At 49.0% G+C, this 26,273-nt stretch overlaps 2 protein-coding genes across 2 annotated transcripts in view; one reads left to right on the top strand and one right to left on the bottom strand.

The window, feature by feature from the left end:
- Positions 1–26,273, bottom strand: part of LOC147084213 (uncharacterized) — a 746,547-nt gene that overhangs the window by 682,503 nt on the left and 37,771 nt on the right. The window lies entirely within an intron of this gene.
- Positions 4,241–19,419, top strand: LOC147084214 (uncharacterized). The gene is made up of 3 exons (XM_085979276.1): positions 4,241–4,327; positions 13,097–13,324; positions 18,280–19,419. The coding sequence occupies exon 3, from the start codon at positions 18,387–18,389 to the stop codon at positions 19,251–19,253; it is 867 nt and encodes a 288-aa protein (XP_085835402.1). The 5' UTR covers positions 4,241–4,327; positions 13,097–13,324; positions 18,280–18,386; the 3' UTR covers positions 19,254–19,419.

The following is a 26,273-nucleotide window of genomic DNA, read 5'->3' as shown; positions in this document are numbered from 1 at the left end:
GTGAGGCCACAGCTGGAGTACTGTGTGCAGTTCTGGTCGCCTCACTATAGGAAGGATGTGATTGCTTTGGAGAGGGTGCAGAGAAGATTCACCAGGATGTTACCTGGGATGGAGCGCCTCAGCTATGAAGAGAGGCTGGACAGGCTGGGGTTGTTTTCCTTGGAGCAAAGAAGGCTGAGGGGGGACCTGATTGAGGTGTACAAAATGATGAGGGGCATAGATAGGGTAGACAAAGAGGAACTTTTCCCCTTAGTAGGGGGGTCAATAACAAGGGGGCATAGATTCAGGGTAAGGGGCAGGAGATTTAGAGGGGATTTGAGGAGGAACTTTTTCACCCAGAGGGTGGTTGGAATGTGGAACTCAATGCCTGAAAGGGTGGTAGAGGCAGGAACCCTCACAACATTCAAGAAGCATTTGGATGAGCACTTGAAATGCCATTGCATACAAGGCTATGGACCAAATGCTGGAAAATGGGATTAGACTGGACAGGGATGGATGGGCGGCGCAGACACGATGGGCCGAAGGGCCTCTTTCTGTGCTGTAAAACTCTATGACTCTATGACTCTATGACCTTTACAAATCACTAGTTAGGAACATAGGACAGGAGGAGGCCATTCAGCCCCTCGAGCCTGTTCCGCCATTCAATGAGATCATGGCTGATCTGTGACCTAACTCCATACACCCGCCTTTAGCCCATATCCCTTAATACCTTTGGTTAACAAAACCTATCAATCTCAGATTTAAAATTAACAATTGATCGAGCATCAATTGCTGTTTGCGGAAGAGAGTTCCAAACTTCTACCACCCTTTGTGTGTAGAAGTGTTTCCTAATTTCACTCCTGAAAGGTCTGGCTCTAATTTTTAGACTCTGCCCCCAGTCCTAGAATCCCCAATCAGCGGAAATAGTTTCTCTCTATCTACTCTATCTGTTCCCCTTAATTTCCTGAAAACTTCGATCAGATCACCCCTTAACTTTCTAAATTCCAGGGAATACATCCCTAATTTGTGTAATCCCTCCTCGTAACTTAACCCTTGAAGTCCAGGTATCTTTCTGGTAAACCTACGCTGCACTCCCTCCAAGGCCAATATATCCTTCCTAAGGTGTGGTGCCCAGAACTGCTCACAGTGCTCCAGGTGTGGTCTAACCAGGGTTTTGTACAGCTGCAGGGTTTTGGCCTCAGCTGGAGTCTTGTGTACAGTTCTGGGCACCACACTTTAGGAAGGATGTCAAGGCATTGGAGAGGGTGCAGAGGAGGTTGACCAGGATGGTACCAGGGATGAGGGACTTCAGTTATGTGGAGAGATTGGAGAAGCTGGGATTGTTCCCCTTAGAGCAGAGAAGGTTAAGAGGAGACCTAATAGAGATGTTCAAAATGATGAGGGGTTTTGATCGAGCAAGTAGGGAGAAACTGTTCACTCTGGCAAGTGGGTCGGTAACCAAAGGTCACAGATTTAAAATAGTTACTAAAAGAACGAGAGGGGAAATGAGGAGAATTGTTTTCATACAGAGGGTTGTTCAGATCTGGAACGCACCATCTGAAAGGATGCTGGAATCAGGTTCCACAGGAACTTTCAAACAGTAATTGGACAAGTCCTTGAAGAGGACTAGTTTGCAGAGATCTGGGGATAAAGCTGGGGAGTGGGACTAAATTGGACAGCTCTTTCAAAGGCACGATGGGCACAGGCACGATGGGCCGAATCACCTCCTTCTGTGCTGTTAGATTCTATGATCAGTGTGAAGTCGCTGGTGTGTCAGCAGGTTGGATGACTGAGTGAATCCCTTCCCACACACGGAGCAGGTGAACAGTCTCTCCCCAGTGTGAACTCGCTGACGTACCAGCAGGTAGGATGACTGATTGAATCCCTTACCACACACGGAGCAGGTGAACGGTCTCTCCCCAGTGTGTAGGTGTTGGTGTCTCTTGAGCTCCCGGGAGCTTTTAAAACTCTTCCCACAGTCAGAACATTTAAAGGGCCTCTCGTCAGTGTGAACTCGCTGATGTCCCTTCAGCTCCCCGGAGCTTATAAAGCTCTTCCCACAGTCAGAACATTTAAAGGGCCTCTCGTCAGTGTGAACTCGCTGGTGTACCAGCAGGTAGGAGGGCCGAGCGAATCCCTTCCCACACATGGAGCAGGTGAACAGCCTCTCCCCAGTGTGTAGGTATTGGTGTCTCTTCAGATTCGCGGAGCTTTTAAAGCTCTTCCCACAGTCAGAACATTTAAAGGGCCTCTCCCCAGTGTGAACTCGCTGATGTGTCAGCAGGTTGGATGACCGAGTGAATCCCTCCCCTCACACAGAGCAGGTGAATGGCCTCTCCCCAGTGTGAACTCGCTGGTGTCTCTTCAGCTCGCTGGAGCTTTTAAAGCTCTCCCCACATTCAGAACATTTAAAGGGCCTCGCGTCAGTGTGAACTCGTTGATGTGCCAGCAGGTGGGATGACCGAGTGAATCCCTTCCCACACACGGAGCAGGTGAATGGCCTCCCCCAGTGTGTAGGTGTTGGTGTTTCTTGAGCGCCCCGGAGCTTTTAAAACTATTCCCACACTCAGAACATTGCATGAGTCTCTCCCCAGTGTGAAGTCGCTGGTGTCCCTTCAGCTCCCCGGAGCTTTTAAAGCTCTTCCCAGAGTCAGAACATTTAAAGGGTCTCTCGTCAGTGTGAACAAGCTGGTGTCCCTTCAGATACTGAGCGCTTTTAAAGCTCTTCCCACAGTCAGAACATTGAAATGGTCTCTCATCAGTGTGGACAAGTTGGTGTAGCTTTAGTTCCCCGGGGCTTTTAAGGCTCTTCCCAGAGTCAGGACACTGAAATGGTCTCCCATCAGTGTGAACTCCCTGGTGTGTTTGCAGGTGGGATGAACAAACAAATCCCTTTCCACACACGGAGCAGGTGAACAGACTGTCCCTGGTGCGACTGCGCCGTTGAACTTCCAATGCAGGCGGGGAACTGAATCCATTCCCCCCCGTCCCCACCTTTACCCGGTTTCTCCCCGGTGTGACGGTGCACGTGTCTCACCAGGTCAGGCGATCGGCTGAATCCACGTCCACACACTGAACACGTGTGCGGTTTCTCATCGCTGTGATCCCTGCTCTCTCCTTCCATGTGCAAAGGCCGATGATATTCAGGTCCTGATGAATCCAGCGACTCTGTCACATCTTGACGTGATGTTTGGTTATGAGCTTCCCGCCTGTAACTGCTCCACTTCTATAACCCTGTAAATTGAGATCAGAAAAGGATCAGAGGCAAACTTGTTTAATTTTCCCCTTTCCGAACCTAGGGGCAGTGAAGCTGATTTTCAGGCCCCAGCTGCTGCACAGGTTGGTTGAAAGGATCAGCAGTAATGGCGGCTGTAATACCCACAAGCCCCCGCGCTCCAGAAAGCACCCTGTTGATTCTGAGTCCCGTGCATGTGCTCATGGCCCCCGCGCTCTCCCTCCTGCTCTACAATCGCCCATCCCGATCGGTCCGCAACGCGCATGCTCAGCACACAAAACCCCGCGGTTGGAACATCGGGCATGCATGCGGAGCCGCAACATCTGGTACGCGTGCGCGGCTCAGGTGGGGGCGAGTCGGTGCTTCGCCTAAGCCGCCAGGGAGGTGCGCATGCGCAGGACGACCCAACATTCTTCCAGTCAGCAATCACTCCCTCGTTTCTTTAATAAAAACAGAAAATGCTGGAAATACTCAGCAGGTCAGGCAGCATCTGTGGAGAGAGAAACAGAGTTAACGTTTCAGGTCGATGACCATTTGTCAGAACTGCTTGCTCTTTAGTGTCAGCCAGTGGCTCAGTGGGCAGCACTCTCGCCTCTGAGTCAGAAAGTTGTGGGTTCATAGTCCCACTCCAGAGACTTGAGCACAAAAATCCAGGCTGACACTCCAGTGCAGTGCTGAGGGAGTGCTGTTTGTGGGAGCTTGCTGTGCGCTAACTGACTGCCGCATTTCCTACATTACAACAGTGACTACACTTCAAAAGTACTTCATTGGCTGTAAAGCACTTTGGGACGTCTGGTGGTGGTGAAAGGCGCTATATAAATGCAAGTCTTTCTTCCTTCACTGGTCTCACCAGCGACCTCTTCTGGCGGTTGGTTGATTGACAGCCGAGAGTCCGCGCATGTGCACACGGGACGGCGGTTTGGGCCGAGTCCGGCACAGCGACCCCTCCCGGTCACCAAGGGCAACAACCGCGCATGCCCAGAGGAGACCAACCCCCCCTCCCCCACTCGGAGCTGCGCCTGCGCACTCGGATCCTGCCGGACGGAGTCGGCGCGGGGCCATTCCGGGGAAAGGCCTTGGTGTCGGTTCCAGAGTCGCGATCGGTGACACGAAGTGAGTTTTCTCCGCTCCGATTGGGTGGAGAATGGCGCGGGGTGGATCGGGAGAGAATCGAGAGAAATAGAAAAACCTCAGAGTCCGCGAGGCCCCGGACCGAGCGGCGGCACTTGGACGGTGCACGTGATCTCCTCGGGGACACGTCACCCGGGCCCGCAGCCTGATTGACGGCAGCTTCCCACCAATAGGGAGCGAGCGGGGCGGGGCTGGAGGAGCGAGCCGGCGGCGGGTCCTCCAACCAATTGGGGAGCCCGAGGGGCGGGACCAGCGGCACCCAGTGGGTGGGGCTGGAGGAGCGAGCCGGCGGCGGGTCCTCCAACCAATCGGGGAGCCCGAGGGGCGGGACAGCGGCACCCAGTGGGCGGGGCTGGAGGAGCGAACCGGCGGCGGGTCCTCCAACCAATCGGAGAGCCCGAGGGGCGGGACCAGCGCCGGCTGATTGTCTGATCCGCAGGGCAGCGAGTTTCTCCAGTCCCTTGTTCAGGGCCTGGGGCGGCTGTGGGCCTTTATGCCCCGCATTGGACACAAGGCTCTTTATCGCAGGCATAGGGTGATGTCACACTGAAACTTTCTGCTGTCCTTTACAAAGATGGCTTTTTGGCTCAGGCATAGGGTGACGTCACAGTGAAAATTTCCACCCTCCTTTACAAAGATGGCTGCCGTTAACCTGGGCCTGTAAGGGGAAGAAATCCCCGCAACTGCAAACATGGGATCTTCAGGTTATTATTCGGGGCTTGCCTCCTGCACGAGTTGTTTATGAAGCCTCCCCACCCACCTACTGGTCCATTACTCCCTCTGTCGCGATTTTTACCCGCTGCACCATTGCCCTTCCGGCTTCAGCTCCTCTCCATCTCCAGCAACGCACTGCGCATGCTCAATATACCGGCCCCTCCTGCGCCTGCGCACTGGGCTCTTGTAGTCTGGGTGCGGCACGTGGTCCACCACGGGGAGTGCTGGGTAAAAGACCAGATTAGTGAATGGAACATGATTTACTGTGATCAGATGTTCATTCTAGTAGTCATGGTTTGTTTCTGCTGATCTTAATAACCCCTGTATCTGCACTGGAGATTAATATTCTGTTTAAATAGTGAATAAATAAAGCTCGAGGAACAGCACCTCATCTTTCGATTCGGCACTTTACAGCCTTCTGGACTCAACATTGAGTTCAACAATTTCAGACTTTAACCCTTACTCCCATTTTTCATGCTGTATGATTTTGCCATCCCCATTTGCAACATTTTCCAAGACTCGGTTTCACAGCCACATCTCTTTCCTCAGCAACTGTCTCCGGTTCCAACTTATTCCATGTGGATTCCAACTGAACTTCCACCCTTCGTGTTTCAGATCCACCCAGGATAACTTTCCTGCCTCTTACCTTAGTAATATCTGTTACATCTCCAGCTTTTTCCAGTTCTGATGAAGGGTCCCAGATGTGGTGTATGTAACCGTTCCACCTTAAGAGAACTACCTTAAGAGATGTACTACTTTCTCTTGGCTGCTATATACTGTAATACCGATGGTGACCACACCGGTATATAAAGGTTGTGTAGTAATTTGCTGGGCAGTTCAGCCCTGACCTCCGAATAGTAAAGACCTGTTAACAGTTATCCTTGTTGTCTGTGTCCAGTGATTATAATAAACATAACTGAGACATACAGACTCAACAGTGGCGACGAGTCCGATCTTACCCTGCGGCAGAGTTACATCCAAGGCAGCTTCATCCTCAGAACAGGCGTCGAGAAGAGGCATCCGCCCTCATCATCCTGCTGAGCAACATATCGCATGGGAGGCATCGAAAACCCGGGTTTGAAAAGGAAAATTCTGACCACGAAGCCCTCCATCAGCAACAGGCAGTGATCATCCCTTCTACCACGGTGGTGGGTAAGCCGATCAGTGACACGAGCAGAAAGTCAGCCGCGTTGGCTGTGGAGTAGGGGAGGGAAAACGGAGGAAAAAGGGCGGAGAGCTCGACCGCGACCGGTGAAAAGGGCCGGGCAGCAATCGGGGCCGAGAGGCGCAGCGACTGGGGCAGCGTAAGGCTGCGAGAGAACCGCGGAGAACTCAACCGCAGCTGGTGTAAAGGACCGGCCTGCAAGAGGGGCTGAGAGGCGCAACAGCGTCGGGGAATTGAGAACCGCTGGGGAGGCGAGAACGGCAGCAGCACGGCAATCGCCATTGCAGCCAGCGGGGGAAGAAGGCAAATGCGGGAAGCCGCCATTGTAGTTGGCGGGGGAAGAAGACGAGCGCGGGAAAAACCGCCAAGCGCGGGAAGCCGCCATTTTTAGTAGGCGGGGGAAGAAGACAAGCGCGGGAAGCCGCCATTTTAAAAAAAAGAATTAAAGGGGCTTGCAAGGATGCCTAAGCATGGTAACATCAACGCTTTCAATAGCGATGTCGAAGATTGGGCCACGTATGTTGAGCGCATGGAAGTTTATTGTAAAGCAAATAAGGTACCAGAGGATGAGAAAGCACTGACCTTATTAAGCTCAATGGGTGCGAAGACATACGGGCTATTGAAGCACCTTTTATCACCAGAGAAACCGGCGGATCAGACTTTCGCGAATATTGTTACTGTCCTGAAAAATCATTTAAACCCCACGCCGCTGCTGATAGCGGAACGATTTAAATTTTACAGAAGAACGCAGCTGAAAGAAGAAAGCAACGCTGAATACTTAATTGAACTGCGTAAGCTATCGAAGTACTGTCAGTTTGGAACAGAACTAGCAGATGCGTTGAGAGATAAATTTGTGTGTGGATTGTTAAAAGAAGGAACACAAAAGCGACTGCTTGAAGAGAATGATCTTACGCTTGATAAGGCTGTCACTATTGCAGCATCGCACGAAGCTGCAGCGAGAGGCACTGCGGAAATGCAGCTAAGGTCATCGGTACTCAGCACCAATCAAATGGCTTTGGGTACAGTAAAATGTTATCATTGTAGGAAGACAACACACGATCAGAACCAGTGCTGGTTCAAAAATCAGGAATGCAGAAAATGTGGCAGGCTTGGTCACATAGCTAAAGTATGCCGGTCAGGAAAGAAGACCAGCAACAAAAAGTCACCACAGGCAAAGTGCAGAAAGGTACACAAGGTGACAGAGAACAGTTCGGATGAACAGAAGTCAGATTCAGACTCCAGCAGCAAGGAACTGGGTAGTCTAAGAGTTCACAATGTGGGTAATGAAGCAGACCTACAAACTATCTGGGTCACACTTCAGATAGCAGGAGTCCAAGTGGAGATGGAATTGGACACTGGATCGGCATTGACGGTCATGAATAAGCAAGATTACAAAAGGTTATTCCCACATATTCCCCTACGGGATACGGAGATAGTATTGAAAACATACACGGGGCAAAGAGTATACCCCGTCGGAAAGATAAAGGTAAAGGTGGTCCACAAGGGCAAAGAAAGCCGAGGAATGGACTTATATGTGCTACCTGAGGGAGGTCCACCACTACTGGGACGGGAGTGGATCAGGAGAATAAATATGGACTGGCATTCCTTAAAAGCAATAACGCTAGATTCCGGTAAAAAAGATGTCAAACCTAAACGATTGTCCAGAATATTGGACGATGCTAAAGAGGTGTTCCAACAGGGACTGGGAACACTAAGAGGAATTACGGCAAACATCAAGGTTGAAGAACATGCAAACCCGAAATTTTTCAAAGCCAGACCGGTACCTTATGCGATACGACCTGCTGTGGAAGCTGAGCTGGAAGGGCTAGAACTTTCAGGAGTACTGTCTAAGGTGGACTGGAGTGAGTGGGCCACGCCCATTGTTCCCATCATGAAGCGTTCATCGAGCAACAAGCCAGGGGAACCGGGGAAGGTTCGCACCTGTGGAGATTTCAAGATCACTGTTAATCCGGTGCTTCACACGGTGCAATATCCACTTCCGCGGATTGAGGATATCTTCGCTTCGTTGTCTGGCGGGAAACACTTCACCAAGATAGACCTGGTGCAGGCGTACTTACAGATGGAAGTTGAGGAAGAGTCACGCCAGTATCTCACGATCAACACGCATAGAGGCTTGTATCGATATGATAGACTGGTTTTTGGAGTGGCATCAGCTCCAGCAATTTGGCAGAGGGCCATGGAGCAGGTATTACAGGGAATTCCAGGCACACAATGTTACCTGGACGATATTCTAATTACAGGAGATGATGATGAGGAACGCCTTGCAAATTTGGAACTGGTGCTCACCAGATTGAAGGAATATGGACTTCGAGTTAATCGCCAGAAATGTGAGTTCTTTCAGAAGCGGATCTCGTACTGTGGTCATGTCATTGACCAGGAGGGGCTTCACAAGTCACCTGACAAGATCGAAGCTGTTGTGAAGGCTCCCGCTCCGGAAAATGTATCCCAGTTGAGGTCGTTCCTAGGGTTGATTAATTATTACCATAAGTTTCTGCCAAATTTATCCACGGTGCTGCACCCGCTGAACACTCTTTTGCAGAAGGAAGTACCATGGAAGTGGAGCGAGGACTGTAAGAGGGCCTTTCGCAAAAGCAAGGCATTGATCACCTCAGAGGAAGTGTTGGCTCATTTCAACCCAACGCTGCCTATTCGTTTAGCTTGTGATGCTTCTCCATATGGTATTGGAGCAGTACTCTCACACAAGTTGCCAAATGGCTTGGAGAGGCCAGTCGCGTTCGCATCCAGATCATTGACCTCCGCTGAGCGCAACTATGCTCGGATAGATAGGGAGGCTCTCAGCCTTGTGTGGGGAGTAAAGAAGTTTAATCATTACCTGCAGGGCCAGAAGTTTACACTACTGACAGACCACCAGCCGTTGGTATCCATTTTTAACCCTAAGAAGGGTGTTTCGGTGATGACAGCACAGAGGCTCCAGAGATGGTCCCTTTTCCTAGGGGCACATCAATATCAGATCGAATTCAAAGGTACAAAGCAGCATGGTAATGCTGATGGGCTGTCGCGCCTGCCACTACCTACTGAGGAGGAGGCACCGACGGTTGACCCTGTGGAGTTATTTCACTCGACCATCATCGAATGTTTACCAGTCACCAATGCAAGTATTGAAAGAGAAACTAGGAATGACCCGACACTGTCCCGGGTCTACGAATTGACAGTAAAGGGATGGCCAGCCCATGGTGATCCACTGTTACCGGCATTCTCAGCAAGATGAGAACAGCTGTCCGTCTGTCAAGGAACATTGATGTATGGAACAAGGGTGATTATTCCTCCTAAGTTAAGAGAGAGAGTTCTAAAAGAACTGCATGAAGGTCATCTGGGGGGAGTCAAGATGAAAAGCCTTGCTAGGGCTTATGTGTGGTGGCCGGGTATCGACCAACAGATAGAGGATCTGACGAAAAGCTGCTCAGGGTGCCAAAAAGTTCAAAATGCACCTCCGATTGCACCGCTGCATCCATGGGAAAGGCCTTCAACCCCATGGCAACGTGTACATATTGACTTTGCTGGTCCATTCATGGACTCCATGTTTTTAATTGCGGTGGACGCACATTCTAAATGGCCAGAAGTGATTAAGATGACTACCACTACCTCGGAAAAGACGATCGCGGTGCTAAGAACGATATTTGCAAGAAATGGATTGCCAGAACAAGTATGTTCAGACAACGGACCGCAGTTCGTGTCAGAAGAATTCCAGAAATTCATGAAGAAGAATGGGGTGAAACATTATACCTCTGCCCCATATCATCCGGCTACAAATGGGTTGGCCGAGAGATTTGTACAAACGTTCAAAAAAAGCAATAAAGGCCATGAGCGAAGATCAGATTCCACGACAACACAAGGTGGACAATTTCCTACTGGCATATCGAAACGCCACTCATGCAGTGACAAACCAAAGTCCTGCCATGATGTTCTATAACAGGAGGTTGCGGTCCAGGTTGGACTTGTTAAAACCAAATGTGCGGAGGGAAGTCGAAAACAAACAGTTCCAGCATATCAATAACAAGACCACTCGGAGTTTCGAAATAGGACAACCAGTGTTAGCCCGGGACTATAAAGATGAGAAATGGCAATCTGGAACAATTCGGGCAAGACAAGGACCCCTGATGTACACGGTAGATATTGGTGACAATGTAATACGACGTCATGCTGACCAACTGGTAGAATCGAGAACAAGGGTCGAACCCATGGTTACGGCAGAGACAACCGTGGAAGAAGTTAGTGAACCTGAAGCATCTACCTCAGAAGTGAATGTACCTGATGATGATGTCCAATCCATAAGAGATCAACTAGATGAGTCACCCCAGCAACGAGAATCAGAGACCCCTGAAAGGCGTTATCCAACTCGGATCAAGAGGCCTCCTCAGAGACTGAATCTTTGAACTGTTTTACATGAAGTTGTGTATATTTATATATATCTGTTATTATGTTATGTTAAATGGGGATATACACTGTTAAGCTAAAAAGGGAGGATTGTGGTGTATGTAACCGTTCCACCTTAAGAGAACTACCTTAAGAGATGTACTACTTTCTCTTGGCTGCTGTATACTGTAATACCGGTGGTGACCACACCGGTATATAAAGGTTGTGTAGTGATTTGCTGGGCAGTTCAGCCCTGACCTCCGAATAGTAAAGACCTGTTAAAAGTTATCCTTGTTGTCTGTGTCCAGTGATTATAATAAACATAACTGAGACATACAGACTCAACACCAGACCTGAAACGTTAACTCTGTTTCTCTCTCCACGGATGCTGCCTGGCCTGCTGAGTATTTCCAGCATTTTCTGTTGTTATTTCAGTGAATAAATAAGCTTTGTTTCAAACACACAGGCCTAGAAATTGGGTTTTGGCTTAGCCAGGGCTTTAGCGCCGGAAGTTAGTGCCGGCGTTAAGTTCCCCTGTGCGCGCCAAAAATTCAGCAGGGCCGCGCCCAAACGGCTGCCGGCGCTACTGAAGGGTCTTTGCGGCGGTAAATCGGCGCTAACTGCCGTTTCGCGCCGCAATTCCGGCGCTGCGGCACCCGATGCGGTGCGGCAGGCTCGGGAAGTGCAGGCCTCCTCCTTCCGTTAAGGAGGAGCTGCCTGCACCCGGCCGCGGCCCGCGCAAATCTGTCTAAAAATGAGCCCGGCACCTCGGACAAGTGCCGGGCTTGCATCTGTTCCGGGGGGTGGGGGGGAGAAGTCCGGGGAGGGAGCTGCGGGCAGGCGGCCGGCGGGAAAGCGGCCGGCCGCCGCGGGGCCTTTAATGCGCCGGCGCAAACTCATGCAAGACTCTGTTGCCAGAGTCTTAGTTGCGGCTGCCACGGGCGAGGCGGCCGCAACTGAATTTCGGCGCTAAGGCCCGTCGGCATGGCAACCGGGATGCTGAGCACACCGATGACGTCATCGATGCCGGCGCAGCGCTACCGGTGCAACGCCGATTTAGGGCCCCAGGGAATTTTTAAACTGGCCATAACTCTGGCGCTAGTCCCTCTAGCGCCTCAAAAGCGGCGCTAAGGCAACTGAATTTCTAGGCCACAGTGTGTCAAATATTTGATTTCTCCATGATCCAGACTGTTTAATTTTCGGGCCTTTTCTTACTCTAGATTATTTCCATTCTCATCTTGTTCGCCTTCTACCACATCAAACCCCAAGCTTGCTCCGTTTGAGTACACAACTTGTGGGTGTCATAGACTGAACTGTAGTGTCTCACTTACACTCAACTGCCATCAACTGGTCCAGGCAGCGGGTGGTCGAAGGGGTCGTTCGATTTGGACAGGTTGGGTGATTGGGCAGAAACATGGCAAATGCACTATAATGTGGATAAATGTGAGGTTATCCACTTTGGTGGCAAAAACAGGAAGGCAGATTATTATTTGAATGGCAATAGATTGAGAGAAGGGGAAGTGCAAAGAGACCTGGGTGTTCTTGTGCACCAGTCACTGAAGGTAAGCATGCAGGTGCAGCAGGCGGTTAAGAAGGCAAATGGTATGTTGGCCTTCGTAGCAAGAGGGTTCGAGTACAGGAACAAGGATGTCTTGCTACAGTTGTACAGGGCCTTGGTGAGACCACACCTTGAGTATTGTGTGCAGTTTTGGTCACCTTACCTGAGGAAGGACATTCTTGCCATGGAGGGAGTGCAGTGAAGATTCACCAGGCTGATACCTGGGATGGCAGGAATGACGTATGAGGAGAGATTGTGTCGATTGGGCTTATACTCACTGGAGTTTAGAAGATTGTGAGGGGATCTCATTGAAACCTATAAAATTCTGTCAGGTCTGGACAGACTAGATGCAGGAAGGATGTTTCTGATGGCCGGGGAGTCCAGAACCAGGGGTCATAGTCTAAGGATAAGGGGTAAGCCATTTAGAACTGAAATGAGGAGGGATTTCTTCACCCAGAGAGTGGTGAACCTGTGGAATTCTCTGCTGTTAAGCTGGATTAATCCCATACTGCCTTACCAATGATTCGCAAAGCATGATGGACTACTTGACATACAGTGAATGGTTTAAATGTAAAAAGCTGATACAGGACTGTGGGAATGCAATACACATAGATAAGAAAGGACGAAACAGAATGTTTATAGAACAGAGTAGAGACAGTCTCAGGGCCGAATTTTGTTGAAAGCTAAAGTGAATTTTAAACAGAACTCTGTAAAATAAACAAATGACTTGTGTAGCGTGTGATCGCCTAGTTTTCTGTATTCTCATGATGACTTGCAATTTATGAAAATGTATAAATATTGTAGCCCCGTGAGTCTAGGGGTGCACTCTAGAGGATGCTTCCTTGTGGGCAAACACAAAGGGTTTCTCAGAGTGAAGTCCAGTACCGGTGACCGGAATAAAACTTTACTTATTTTACAGTTTCTGACTTTGTGTATTACTGAGAAAGTGACAATAGACTGACCGGCGTGTTGAGTCTCCTAAAGCAGCAAACCTTGATTCCCCAAGTTTGGGGTTGATCCTCCTCACAGAAGCGAGGGGTTAACAATTCTGGCGACGAGGATGGGATTCCAAAGCACTTCGGTCCAAACCACAGCGGTCTAGGCTGACGAGTCGCTTTCGGACGACTGAGCAACTAAGTGGCCACAGGTAAGATTTTTACCTTTTTGCTCTGTCTGTTACGAAGTGACTTGGCGCATTCGCTGATGATCCTGGCCTAGTGCTGACGGAATCCTTTAGGTTGGAATTCGGAAGATAACACTTTCTCAAAGTCAGATTACCCTAAACCGCAAAGTCAGATAAAGCATATGGTAGGTTAAAGGCCTTTGGGTGTGAGTCCCATAAAAAGGTTAAAGTCCTTTGGGTTCGTAGTCCCATAAACAGGTTAAAGGCCTTTGGGTTCGTAGTCCCATAAACAGGTTAAAGGCCTTTGGGTTCGTAGTCCCATAAACAGGTTAAAGGTCTTTGGGTTCGTAGTCCCATAAACAGGTTAAAGGCCTTTGGGTTCGTAGTCCCATAAACAGGTTAAAGGTCTTTGGGTTCGTAGTCCCATAAACAGGTTAAAGGCCTTTGGGTTCGTAATCCCATAAACAGGTTAAAGGCCTTTGGGTTCGTAGTCCCATAAACAGGTTAAAGGCCTTTGGGTTCGTAGTCCCATAAACAGGTTAAAGGCCTTTGGGTTTGTAGTCCCATAAAAAGGTTAAAGTCCTTTGGGTTCGTAGTCCCATAAACAGGTTAAAGGCCTTTGGGTTCGTAGTCCCATAAACAGGTTAAAGGCCTTTGGGTTCGTAGTCCCATAAACAGGTTAAAGGCCTTTGGGTTCGTAGTCCCATAAACAGGTTAAAGGCCTTTGGGTTTGTAGTCCCATAAACAGGTTAAAGGCCTTTGGGTTCGTAGTCCCATAAACAGGTTAAAGTCCTTTGGGTTCGTAGTCCCATAAACAGGTTAAAGGCCTTTGGGTTCGTAGTCCCATAAACAGGTTAAAGGCCTTTGGGTTCGTAGTCCCATAAACAGGTTAAAGGCCTTTGGGTTCGTAGTCCCATAAACAGGTTAAAGGCCTTTGGGTTTGTAGTCCCATAAACAGGTTAAAGGCCTTTGGGTTCGTAGTCCCATAAACAGGTTAAAGTCCTTTGGGTTCGTAGTCCCATAAACAGGTTAAAGGCCTTTGGGTTCGTAGTCCCATAAACAGGTTAAAGGCCTTTGGGTTTGTAGTCCCATAAACAGGTTAAAGGCCTTTGGGTTCGTAGTCCCATAAACAGGTTAAAGGCCTTTGGGTTCGTAGTCCCATAAACAGGTTAAAGGCCTTTGGGTTCGTAGTCCCATAAACAGGTTAAAGGCCTTTGGGTTCGTAGTCCCATAAACAGGTTAAAGGCGCGTTGAACCGGTTGGATCAAATACGTATATCATTTCTCTGTATTACAGTGATTCCTTCCTTTATTAACATAGCCACCCCACCTCCCCTTCCTTTCTGCCTGTCCTTCCTGATCGTTAAATAACCTGGTATGTTTAATTCCCAGGCATTGTCACCCTGCAGCCATGTTTCTGTACTGGCCACAAGATCATACCCATATGTAGTTATTTGTGCCATTAACTCATCTATTTTGTTATGAATGTTACGTGCATTCAGATAGAGAACTTTCAAAGATGTTTTGTGACACTTAGTTCCTGCTTTTGCCCTTTTTATTACTTTACCTTTTACTCCATACCTTCTGCCCCTTCCTGACATGCTCTGGTTTTTAATTTCCCCACTGCTACCTAAGTCTATGACCCTCTCTGTTGTCATTTTTATTATTTGCTCTCTAGGAACCTCCCCCCCACTAGTTAGTTTAAAGCCCTCTCTACAGTCCTAGTTATATGATCTGCCAGGACTCTAGTCCCAGCACTGGCCAAGTGAAGCCCGTCCCAACGGAACAGCTCCCTCCTGCCCCAGTACTGGTGCCAGTGTCCCAGGAAGCAAAACCCATTTCTCCCACACCAGTGTTTGAGCCACGCATTTAACTCTCTAATTTTATTTGTCCTAGCCAAATTCTCTCGTGGCTCAGGTAATAATCCAGAGATTATTACCCTTGTGGTTCTGCTTTTTAATTTGGCCCCTAGCTGCTCAAACTCCCTCAGCAGAACCTCCTTCCTTGTCCTATCTATGTCGTTGGTACCAACATGGACCACGACAACTGGATCCTCCCCCTCCCACTCCAAGTTTCTCTCCAGTCCAGAGGAGATGTCCTTAACCCTGGCACCGGGCAGGCAACACAGCCTTCGGGACTCTCGCTCTCGGCTGCAAAGAACTCTATCTATCCCCCTAACGATACTATCCCCTACCACTACTACATTTCTTTTAACTCCCCCCACTTGAATGGCCTCCCGCTCCACGGTGCTGTGGCCAGGTTGCTCATCCTCCCCGCAGTCCCTGTTCCCATCCTTACAGGGAGTAAGAGCCTCGAACCTGTTGGACAAGTGCAAGGGCTGCGGCTCCTCCAACACTACCTGCTGGATCCCCGTACCTGCCTCACTTCTAGTCACACCATCCTGACCCTGGCCACGGACTACATCTGAATTAATTAATCTAATTGGTGTGAATACCTCGTGATACACAGAGTCCAGGTAACTCTCCCCCTCCCTGATGTGTCTCAATGTTTGAAGCTCGGACTCCAGCTCTTCAACACGGAGCCAGAATTCCTCGAGCAGCCAACACTTACTGCAAATGTGATCACCGTGAGCATCAATGGTGTCCACCAGCTCCCACATATTGCAGCAGCAACACATCACCTGATCTCCCATTCTATGTAATTAACCCTGCAAATTTCTTTACTTCAGGTACTTATCCAATTCCCTTTTGAAAGCGGTGATTGAATCTGCCTCCACCACCCTTTCAGGCAGCGCATTCCAGATCCTAACCACTCGCTGCATAAAATGGTTTTTCCTCATGTCGCCTTTGGTTCTTCTGCCAATCACCTTAAATCTGTGTCCTCTGGTTCTCGACCCTTCTGTCAATGGGAACAGTTTCTCTCTCTCTACTCTGTCCAGACCCATCATGATTTTGAACACCTCTATCAAATCTCCTCTCAACCTTCTCTGCTCTAAGGAGAACAACCCCAGCTTCTCCAGTCTATCCACCTAACTGAAGTCCCTCATCCCTGGAACTATTCTTGTAAATCTTTTCTGCACCCTCTCTAAGGTCTTCACATCCTTCATAAAGTGCGGTGCCCAGAATTGGACACAATACTCCAGTTGTGGCTGAACCAGTGTTTTATAAAGGTTCATCATAACTTCCTTGCTTTTGGACTCTATGCCTCTATTTATAAAGCCCAGGATCCCGTATGCTTTTTTAACCGCTTTCTCAACCTGCCCTGCCACCTTCAACGATTTGTGCACACATACTGTCTCTCTGTTCATGCACCCCCTTTAGAATTGTACCCTTTAGTTTATATTGCCTCTCCTCATTCTTCCTACCAAAATGTATCAGTTTGCACTTTTCTGCGTTAAATTTCATCTCCCACGTGTCCGCCCATTCCACCAGCCTGTCTATGTCCTCTTGAAGTCTATCACTATCCTCCTCACTGTTCACTATACTTCCAAGTTTTGTGTCACCTACAAATTTTGAAATAGTGCCCTGTACACCCAAGTCTAAGTCATTAATATATATATCAAGTAAAGCAGTGGTCCTAGTACCGACCCCTGGGGAACACCACTGTGTACCTTCCTCCAGTCTGAAAAACAACCGTTCACCACTGCTCTCTGTTTCCTGTCACTTTGCCAATTTCATATCCATGCTGCCACTGTCCCTTTTATTCCATGGCCTTCAACTTTGCTGGCAAGCCTATTATGTGGTACTTTTCGAACACCTTTTGGAAATCCATGTGCACCACGTTAACCACATTCCCCTCATTAATGAACCCTCTCTGTTACCTCATCAAAAAACTCAATCAGAATCAGAGCAGCCAGGCCCGGCGGACGTGCGGCCAGGGCCCCGGCACCAGGAAACCCAGGGTGCAGCGCCTCCCCCATCCGAGCCGCCGCGTCCCTGTTTCTTCAGCTGGTTCCACCGAGTCCGATTCGGGACAAAGGACAGGAGCCAGGCTCCCAGAATGGCCCGCGGCCCCGGGGAGCATGCGCACTCTGAGCGGAGAAATCAGCGCGTTGCACAGAGCGGTTTCTGGGGTGCGGGGAATTGTGGGTGCTGCAGCCGCCATTAGTCAGCGGCTGTGGGGAAGAGTTTTATTGCAGGCTGACGGAAGGTAGGTCCCTGGCCGCCTGTGTAGGTCTTTTTGTTGCTTCAGTTTGAGCTGGAGTGGAGATGGAGGAGAAGCTGCTGGGTTTAACCCCCAGTACTTCTGAGCCCAGGAGGACCCAACAATTTCCAATGTGAGAATGTCAAGGGAGGTGGATTCTGGGGGAGATTAGGTTGTTAAAAAGACACTGTCCCTACAATGTAAAAGAATATTGTTTTAGGACTAAGTACTTCTGGAGAGGCTTTTATCCAGTTTACATCTGCAGATTTGTTTTAATTCATTCTTGGGATGTGAGCATCGCTCGCAAGACCAGAATATATTGCCAATCCCCATCTTCCCGTTGAGAAGGTGATGGTGGGCCGCCTTCTTGAACTGCTGCAGTCCGTGTGGTGAAGGTACTCCCACAGTGCTGTTGTGTAAGGAGTTCCAGGATTTTCACCCAGTGATGATGTAGCAACGGCGATATATGTCCAAGTCAGGATGGTGTGTGACTGGGAGAACTTGGAGGTGATGGTGCTCCCATGCAACTTCTGCCCTTGTCCTTCTAGGGGGTGGAGGTCGCGGGTTTTGGAGGTTCTGTCAAAGTTCTGGTCGAGTTGCAGATGTATAAAGTCCATCTCCTTCGCCCCCTCCCACCTCCCTCTCTCTCTCTCTCTCTCTCCTCCCATAGGGGCCAGAGGCCCAGACCAGATGGCAGATTCCCTTCACTGAGGGACATTAGTGAACCAGTGGGATTTTATGACAATCCGGCAGCTTTCATGGTCACTTTTTTCTAGCGCCGGCCCCACAAATAACCAGATTCATTGAGCTCAATTTCACAACCTGCCTCTTTAGTGGGTTCTCTCTCACGCTCCCTGTTTAAAATTCATTTTACAGGGTACTAGAAGGGGAGGATTTGCAGACAGGAAACTCAAACCAAACATCACGTCAAGATCTGACAGTCACTCGATTCATCAGGAACTGAATATCATCGGCCTTTGAATATGGAAGCAAAAAGCACCGTTCACACCGGGGAGAGGCTGTTCACCTGCTCTGAGTGTGGGAAGGGATTCACTAATTCATCCCACCTGCTGAATCACCAGCAAGTTCACACTGATGAGAGACCTTTTAAATGCTCGGACTGTGGGAAGTGCTTTAAAAGTTCCGGGGAACTGATACACCATCAACGTGTTCACACTGACGAGAGACCATTCAGGTGCTCTCACTGCGGGACTGGGGTCAGGCAGTCATCTGACCTCACTGTCCACCAGCGTATTCACACTGGGGAGAGACCGTTCACCTGCTCCGTGTGTGGGAAGGGATTCACTCGCTCATCCACCCTGCTGACACACCGGCGAGTTCACACTGATGAGAGACCTTTTAACTGCTCGGACTGTGGGAAGTGCTTTAAAAGTTCCGGGGAAATGATACGCCATCAATGTTTTCACACTGGGGAGAGAACGTTCAGGTGCTCGCACTGTGGGACTGGGTTCAGGCGGTCATCTGAGCTCACTGTACACCAGCGCACTCACACTGGGGAGAGACCATTCACCTGCTCCGTGTGTGGGAAAGGATTCACTCGCTCATCCAACCTGCTGACACACCGGCGAGTTCACTCTGAGAGGCCTTTTAACTGCCCGGACTGTGGGAAGTGCTTTAAAAGTTCCGGGGAAATGATACACCATCAACGTGTTCACACTGACGAGAGACCGTTCTGGTGCTCTCACTGTGCGACTGGGTTTAGGCAGTCATCTGACCTCACTGTACACCTGCGCAGTCACAGTGGGGAGAGGCCGTTCACCTGCCCTGAGTGTGGGAAGGGATTCACTCAGTCATCCCACCTCCTGACACACCAGCGAGTTCACAAGTGACTGCAGGGGTTGGATTCTGTTGTTGTTGCTGCTGTTAATCACATCCAGGACTGAACCATGTTCATTCTGACAGGTGGGGATTGTTTCTGCTGATAATAACTCCAGGAACTGGGCTGGAGTTTAATATTCTGGATGTATGTCAAATAAATCAACTTTGTTTTAAACACATTGTTGTAGATTTTTGACTTTCCCACCTGAGTGTTTAGCATCACCTGGCTGGAGCTCAGAAAGGACAATCTGGGGGAGGATCGTACGGCGGGAACAGAACTCCAGCCTGGACACAGTCCTTCAGGGCCACACTGAGAGGGGCAAACGGCACTTTGGTCTTTCTCATCTCTCTTCACTGACAGCAAAGTTGCCGTGAGGGTTAATTTCGAGGCGTGTGAGAAACGTGCCCCAGCCACTCTCTGCCATGGTTCAGAGCTCCGAGGCACGGAACAGAAGGCTCCTTTAGGAGTGTACCCCAGTGCTTTTTTTTAATGGCCTTATTAACGTGTCGTTACTTTTAGTGATTTGTGTATCTGTATCCCTGGATCCCTCTGCTCCTCCAGCCCATTTAGACTCTTAGGGGGAAATTCGGTGGTGCCCCCTTTGGGTCGCTAACGTCGCCGGGGCTAATTTTAGCGCCCCGAAAAAGTTAGCGCCCCTGCACATTAAATTCAGTGGTAGCGCCCCAAGCAGGAGGCGGGGTGCTACTGGAAGTGCTCCCCTCCCTCTTGAGGTGCTACCAGTGAATTTCACGGCGCTTCATGTAACAGCGCCACAACCGTCGGCACATAGCACCGTGTCATAGCAGACTTCACTCCCTGATTAAAGGGGAGGGGCCTAGCACTGTGCACACCGGGGCACTGCCGGACCACTGGGGAGCGGCATGTCGGATCAAGAGGAGCGCCGGGCTGAGCAATCGCGGCCGACACCCCGAAGAAGAAAGGGGAAGGGGGCAGGTGCTGGCAGTCGGCCAAAATAAAAAGTTGCTGCCTGACACCTGCCCTTTAAGTGACGTCGCCGCGGCTGCAGGAATGACCCCTGACCCTGTCGGACATATCGTCCGGCGATAGGTCAGGGGTCGCAACCCAAGGTTGCAGCCGGGGTGCTGTGCATGGCGATGACGTCATTGCCGGCGGTGGTGTGCCGCGGGGCGCAACCAGCTACTGCCGCCGCTAACCTCCCGCTGAATATCACAGGAGGCGCAAAGCAACCCAATTTCACCCCCTTGTCCAAGTAGTGAGTGGCCTCCTTGTTCTTCCCACCAAAACACACCACCTCACACTGACCTACAGTGAAATTCTTTAACACACCACCTCACACTGATCTACAATGAAATTCCTTAACACACCACCTCACACTGATCTACAGTGAAATTCATTAACACACCACCTCACACTGATCTACAGTGAAATTCATTAACACACCACCTCACACTGACCTACAGTGAAATTCATTAACACACCAGCTCACACTGAGCTACAGTGAAATTCATTAACGCACCACCTCACACTGATCTACAGTGAAATTCATTAACACACCGCCTCACACTGATCTACAGTGAAATTCATTAACACACCACCTCACACTGATCTACAGTGAAATTAAATTTGCCAGTTACACGCCCATTCTGAAATTTATTAATGTCTTCTTGCATTATGTCTTCCTCAATATTAACTCTACCTCCCAATTTGGTGTTATTGACAAACTTTGAAATTGTTCTTCTGATTCACATGTCCAAATCGTTTATGAACAATAGTGATCCCAGCGCCGATCTCTGTGGAACACCACTTCCCACCTTTTGCCAGGCTGAGTAGCTACTCCCAACCCCTACTCTCTGTTTTCTGTTTTGTGACCAGCTTGCTATCCATAACCGTATGTAAGATCGACAAGATGACCAAGGTCAGGCCGTGTGGAGTGAAGGGCCAGGAAGCAGAATGGATGGAAAGCTGGCTACAAGAACAGAAATCAGAGGGTTGGAGTTAAGGGAAGTTTGTAGCGATCTTTCCATCCATTCTGCTGCCTGGCCCTTGACTCCACAAGGCCTGACCGTGGTCATCTTGTAGACCGTACATACTGCAGACACAGTGCACCAGTGGTGGAGGGGGTGGATATTGAGTCCTGTGGCAGGGGCGCTGATGAAGTGGATTTCTCTGTCCGCGAGTTTTGAGGCATCGCTAGTTGCGTTTTTCACCACTTTCCCCCTTTAATAAAACCTTGCTGCCAGTTTATTAAAGCCGTTAACAGCCGCTCGGGTGGGACACACCAATAAATGAGGCCTTGTTTCCCTCAGAATGACAGGCCTGAACCCGAGTTAGAAAACATTTAGCAATTAAACCAGACTGGGCGGGGCCTGAGGTGCCAGTTAGTAACAGAAAATTGGTGGCCAGCGTACTTCACACCAGGGCTGAGGACCCGGGGACTCGGGTTTCTGTATCATTTATTGATTAATTTTGTTTATTACCCAATCTCAATCAGACTGGTGGGTCATCTTGCTGTCTGACGGAGGCGAGGGTCCCCAATGGAGGGCTCTCTATGCGGGAGTCCTTCCCAGCACCATTGGGGATCTGGGGTGGAGACTGTTGCAGGGAGCTGTCGTGTGCAACAGTTTAAGCTCCTTTCCGGACTCCAAGGCCAGATGTGTTTTCTGCAGCCTAGAGGAGTCCACGGGCCGTGTATATATTCAGTGTGAGAGGTTACAGCCCCTGTATAGTTACCTGAAGGGGCTGCTCCTCAACTCTTGGTTACACTTTAGCCCCACGCTCCTAATCTTTGGCCGCCTGGTGCGGAGGGGGGTGGGTAAGTGGGAGGATCTTCTCCTGGACCTGCTCTTGGGCCTGGTGATAACAGCAATTTGTAGGCCCAGGATGGGCGGGGCCCATGGGGGTTCACTCTGGCTGCCTGCCTCTCTCCCATGGTCTTGTCCCTGCCCGGGTGGCCCTGGAGAGGGAGCAGGCGGTGTCCACCGGTTCACTTGATACCTTCCTCGACTAGTGGACACGGAAGGTATCAAGATGCGATAATCGATCCTCACAATCACATTGTGATTTAATTATTAATTGTGTGTGTCACAAATACATTTCTTCTATTTTGATACAAAAGTTCTACTAGACATGTTAAACTACTAGTTATTTAATCCGGGCTGCAGCTGCTGAAAGGTTGACTGTACTGAGGTTTGTGGCCAGAGCTGGCAGACGTGTTGTTCTGAAGTCTGATGTCTCACACCTGAAGAGTCTGTTTATGTCGTGTTGTAATGACCTTTTTCTGTTGCCTGGTGTCAGAAATAGAAATCAAAGGAAGATGATGCCCCACTCTGTTAATCAACTCTTTGACACATTTCCATTTCTTAATTTACAAAGATCACAACTCCATTAGTGAACAATAGATTGCCAGTCTGCCACTTTTTAGTGAGGCTTGAAAGGATTCGCTGTGAAGCTACACCTGCCCATCTGTCAGTGTGTCACTGTGTTTGGATTGTGTTAGACAACAGTCCTAATATCTCGCCTACATCCATTACAATTTTTGAATTGTTAGATTGTACTTGGAAGAAGTTGAGTTTGAATCTGACAATTCTGAAATTGGGAGCTTTTAATGATTTCTGTTTTTCACATAACTATATAGTGACGTGATCAGTCAAAGCAAATTAACAGATGGTGCTATTTACTGAACACAACTGAATAATTCTACAAGGATGCTATCACAGTCTTCCTCAGTATTAACTACACCCCCCAATTTAGTGTCATCAGCAAATTTTGAAATTGTACTTCTGATTCCCAAGTCCAAATCATTCATGTAAATGGTGAACAACAGTGGTCCCAGCACCAATCCCCATGGAACACCACTTCCCACCTTCCACCCATCTGAGTAAATACCTTTAACTCATCCCGTCACTATAACTGGACTTGTCTCCATTCCCGTGCCGAGGGGATTGCTGTACCAGATGGGAGGGGCAACATTTGGGGTCTCTCGATTCTCCACCAATTCCCATTCCCCTTCTTTCTGGTGGATAACGGAGGTGCCACTGTGTGTAATGTGTAAGTCAGTAAGAGTTGTCAGCGAGGATTAATCAGCACTTTCTAATTGGAGATGATAATCAATGGAATCTTTCAGACAATGAATTGTAGATTTTATAGCAAAGATTAATATACGATTGAAGTAAAAGTTCATAATTTTATTGTAAAATATTTCAGGGACACAAATCAGAAATTAAGGGGAAAGATCACACAGCAGTACTTAAAGGGACACTGCAGCCCCGACAACTCAATCAGCTATATATCCAGAATATTAAAATCCAGCCCAGTTATAGGGGTTATTAACATCAGCAGAAACAAACCCCAACTGTCAGAATGAACATGGTTCAGTCCTGGATGTGACTAACAGCAGCAATAACAGCAGAATCGAACCTCTGCAGTCACTTGTGAACTTGCTGGTGTCTCAGCAGGTTGGATGACTGATTGAATCCCTTCTCACACACTGAGCAGGTGAACGGCCTCTCCCCGGTGTGAACTCGCTGGTGTGTCAGCAGGTTGGAGGACTGAGTGAATCCCTTCCCACACACAGAGCAGGTGAACGGCCTCACCCCAGTGTGAATGTGCTGGTGTCTCAGAAGGTCAGAGGAATTAGTGAATCCCTTCTCACACACAGAGCAGGTGAATGGTCTCTCCCCAGTGTGAATGTGCTGGTTTATCAGCAGGTTGGATGAATTAGTGAATCCCTCCTCACACATGGAGCAGGTGAACGGTCTCTCCCCAGTGAGAATGTGCTGGTGTATCAGCAGGTTGGATGAATTAGTGAATCCCTTCCCACACTCGGAGCAGGTGAATGGCCTCTCCCCGGTGTGAACTCGCTGCGTCGATGAGTTTCCAGCTGGGACATGGAGCTGAATCAGTTGAAGCCTCATCCACACACACAACACGTGTACGGTTTCTCCCCGCTGTGAACGGTGCGATGTTTTTTCAGACTGTGTAACTGGTTAAAGCTCTTTCCACAGTCAGTGCACTGGAACACTCTCACTAGGGTGTGTGTGTCTCGGTGCTTTTCCAGTCACACCGATCTTTGAAATCTTTTCCCACAGACAGAACAGGCAAACATTTCTCCTTCCAAATTCAAAGGCCAATATTCCCTGTAAAAGCAGTTTACAAAAGACATCACTGTAAGTTCAGGATTAAAATTTGGAACAGATAATTCTAGTTTCTATGGAACATTCTCTCCTCTCTTATTACATAGAATTACACAGATTGTACAGCACAGAAACAGGCCAATCGGCCCAACTGGTCCATGTGGTGTTTATGCGCCACACGAGCCTCCTCCCATCTCTCTTCATCTCACCCTATCAGCATCTCCTTCTATTCCTTTCTCCCATGTGTTTATCCAGCTTCCCCTTAAATACACCCATGCTCTTCGCCTCAACTATTCCCTGTGGCAGCAAGTTCCACATTCTCAGCACCCTCTGGGTGAAGGCGTTTAATCTAAATAGGACTTTCCTGGGCAGCCAATCAGCACTGCTGCCTCTTTTGTGCATTTCCTGGCGAGGCGAAACAGTTGATATTTTCTGATCAAAAAGAGCTGAGGCAGCATTAGTCCTGTTTTGCCTCCTTTGGAGACCAGGTGTACGAGTAGAGTGAGCACAGCCTTCACAGCAACCGCAATAAAATTGTTACAGTTGTGAAGGAACTTTGTGTCAGTGCACTGGACCACAAACAAAATAAGTGTGTTGATTATTGTCTTATTACCTGATGTGCCAAATAACTGCCTGAATCCAAGAGGTTAAAGCTTAAAACTAAAGGCTTTTATTCAGTAAAAACATGGCATCGAGTTAACACAGGGCAACCATCATTCATCACTGACCCAGCCCTTATGAGTAAGACTCACACAAATCTGGAAGGATCCAGAGGGGCCGGGCTAGGGAGGAGCATTAGTGGCTACACCTGTAGAACATTCCAGACATTAACAAGTACAACAACAACAGACAATACAAATGCCAGAACACAGAGTTATTTCATCACATTCACCTCCTGCTATAGATTCAGTCTGTCAGGAGGTCTGATAGTCCTCTGGGAATGATGTAACTCTTGCTGAGGCTCCTCCCAGGGTACTAACTCTGGTTCATTCAAATTCCCAGAATCATCAGTGTTTTCCACACTGAGGGTTTGTGTCTCTGAAGGTCCAATACCACGATTGAAAACTCTACTCTCAGAGTCGAACTCTTTTCGAGCTCCAGCAGGTGCAAGATCTTTAATAGAGACTGTATCCTCTCACCCATCCGGATATTGAATGTACGCATACTGGGGATTAGCATGGAGGAGTTGTACTTCCTCCACCAGTGGATCAGTCTTGTGGCCTCTCACATGTCTGCGCAACAGCACAGGGCCCGTGGTCGTCAACCATGTGGGTAACAGTACTCCATTGGTAGCTTTTCTTGGAAAGCTAAACATCCTTTCATGAGGGGTGGCATTCGTCACTGTACACAAAAGAGACCTTATGGAATGCAGCATGTCTGGCAGGACATCCTGCCAGCGAGAGGTCGGCAGGCCTCGCGACTTCAGAGACCGTACGATAGCCTTCCACACTGTCGCATTTTCTTTCTCGACCTGACCATTACCACGAGGGTTATAGCTGGTAGTTCTACTCGTTGCAATCCCTTTCGATAGCAAAAACTGTCGCAATTCTTCGCTCATAAAGGCAGAACCCCTATCACTATGTATATAGTTAGGCATGCCAAACAAGGAAAACAGTTGGCAGAGGCATTTAATTACAACAGCACTGGTCACATCCGGACAGGGGATAACAAAAGGGAACCGAGAGTACTCGTCTATTATATTAAGAAAATAGACATTACGGTCGCTCGATGGAATGGGACCTTTAAAATCGAGACTCAAACGCTCAAATGGTCGAGTTGCTTTAATAAGATGAGCTGGCTCGGACGGCTTATAGAAGCGGGGTTTGCATTCAGCACAAACACGACAGGTTCTGTTCATTGTCCGGACCTCCTCAATAGAGTAGGGTAGATTGTGGGACTTAATGAAGTGGTTCATT

This window comes from Somniosus microcephalus, unplaced genomic scaffold (genome assembly GCF_052327205.1).
Source record: "Somniosus microcephalus isolate GS21.2 unplaced genomic scaffold, FLI_Smic_1.0 unresolved_chr9, whole genome shotgun sequence".
NCBI lineage: Eukaryota > Metazoa > Chordata > Chondrichthyes > Squaliformes > Somniosidae > Somniosus > Somniosus microcephalus.
Note: the sequence above shows the minus strand (reverse complement) of the source record. Positions and strands in the feature narration are given on the sequence as shown.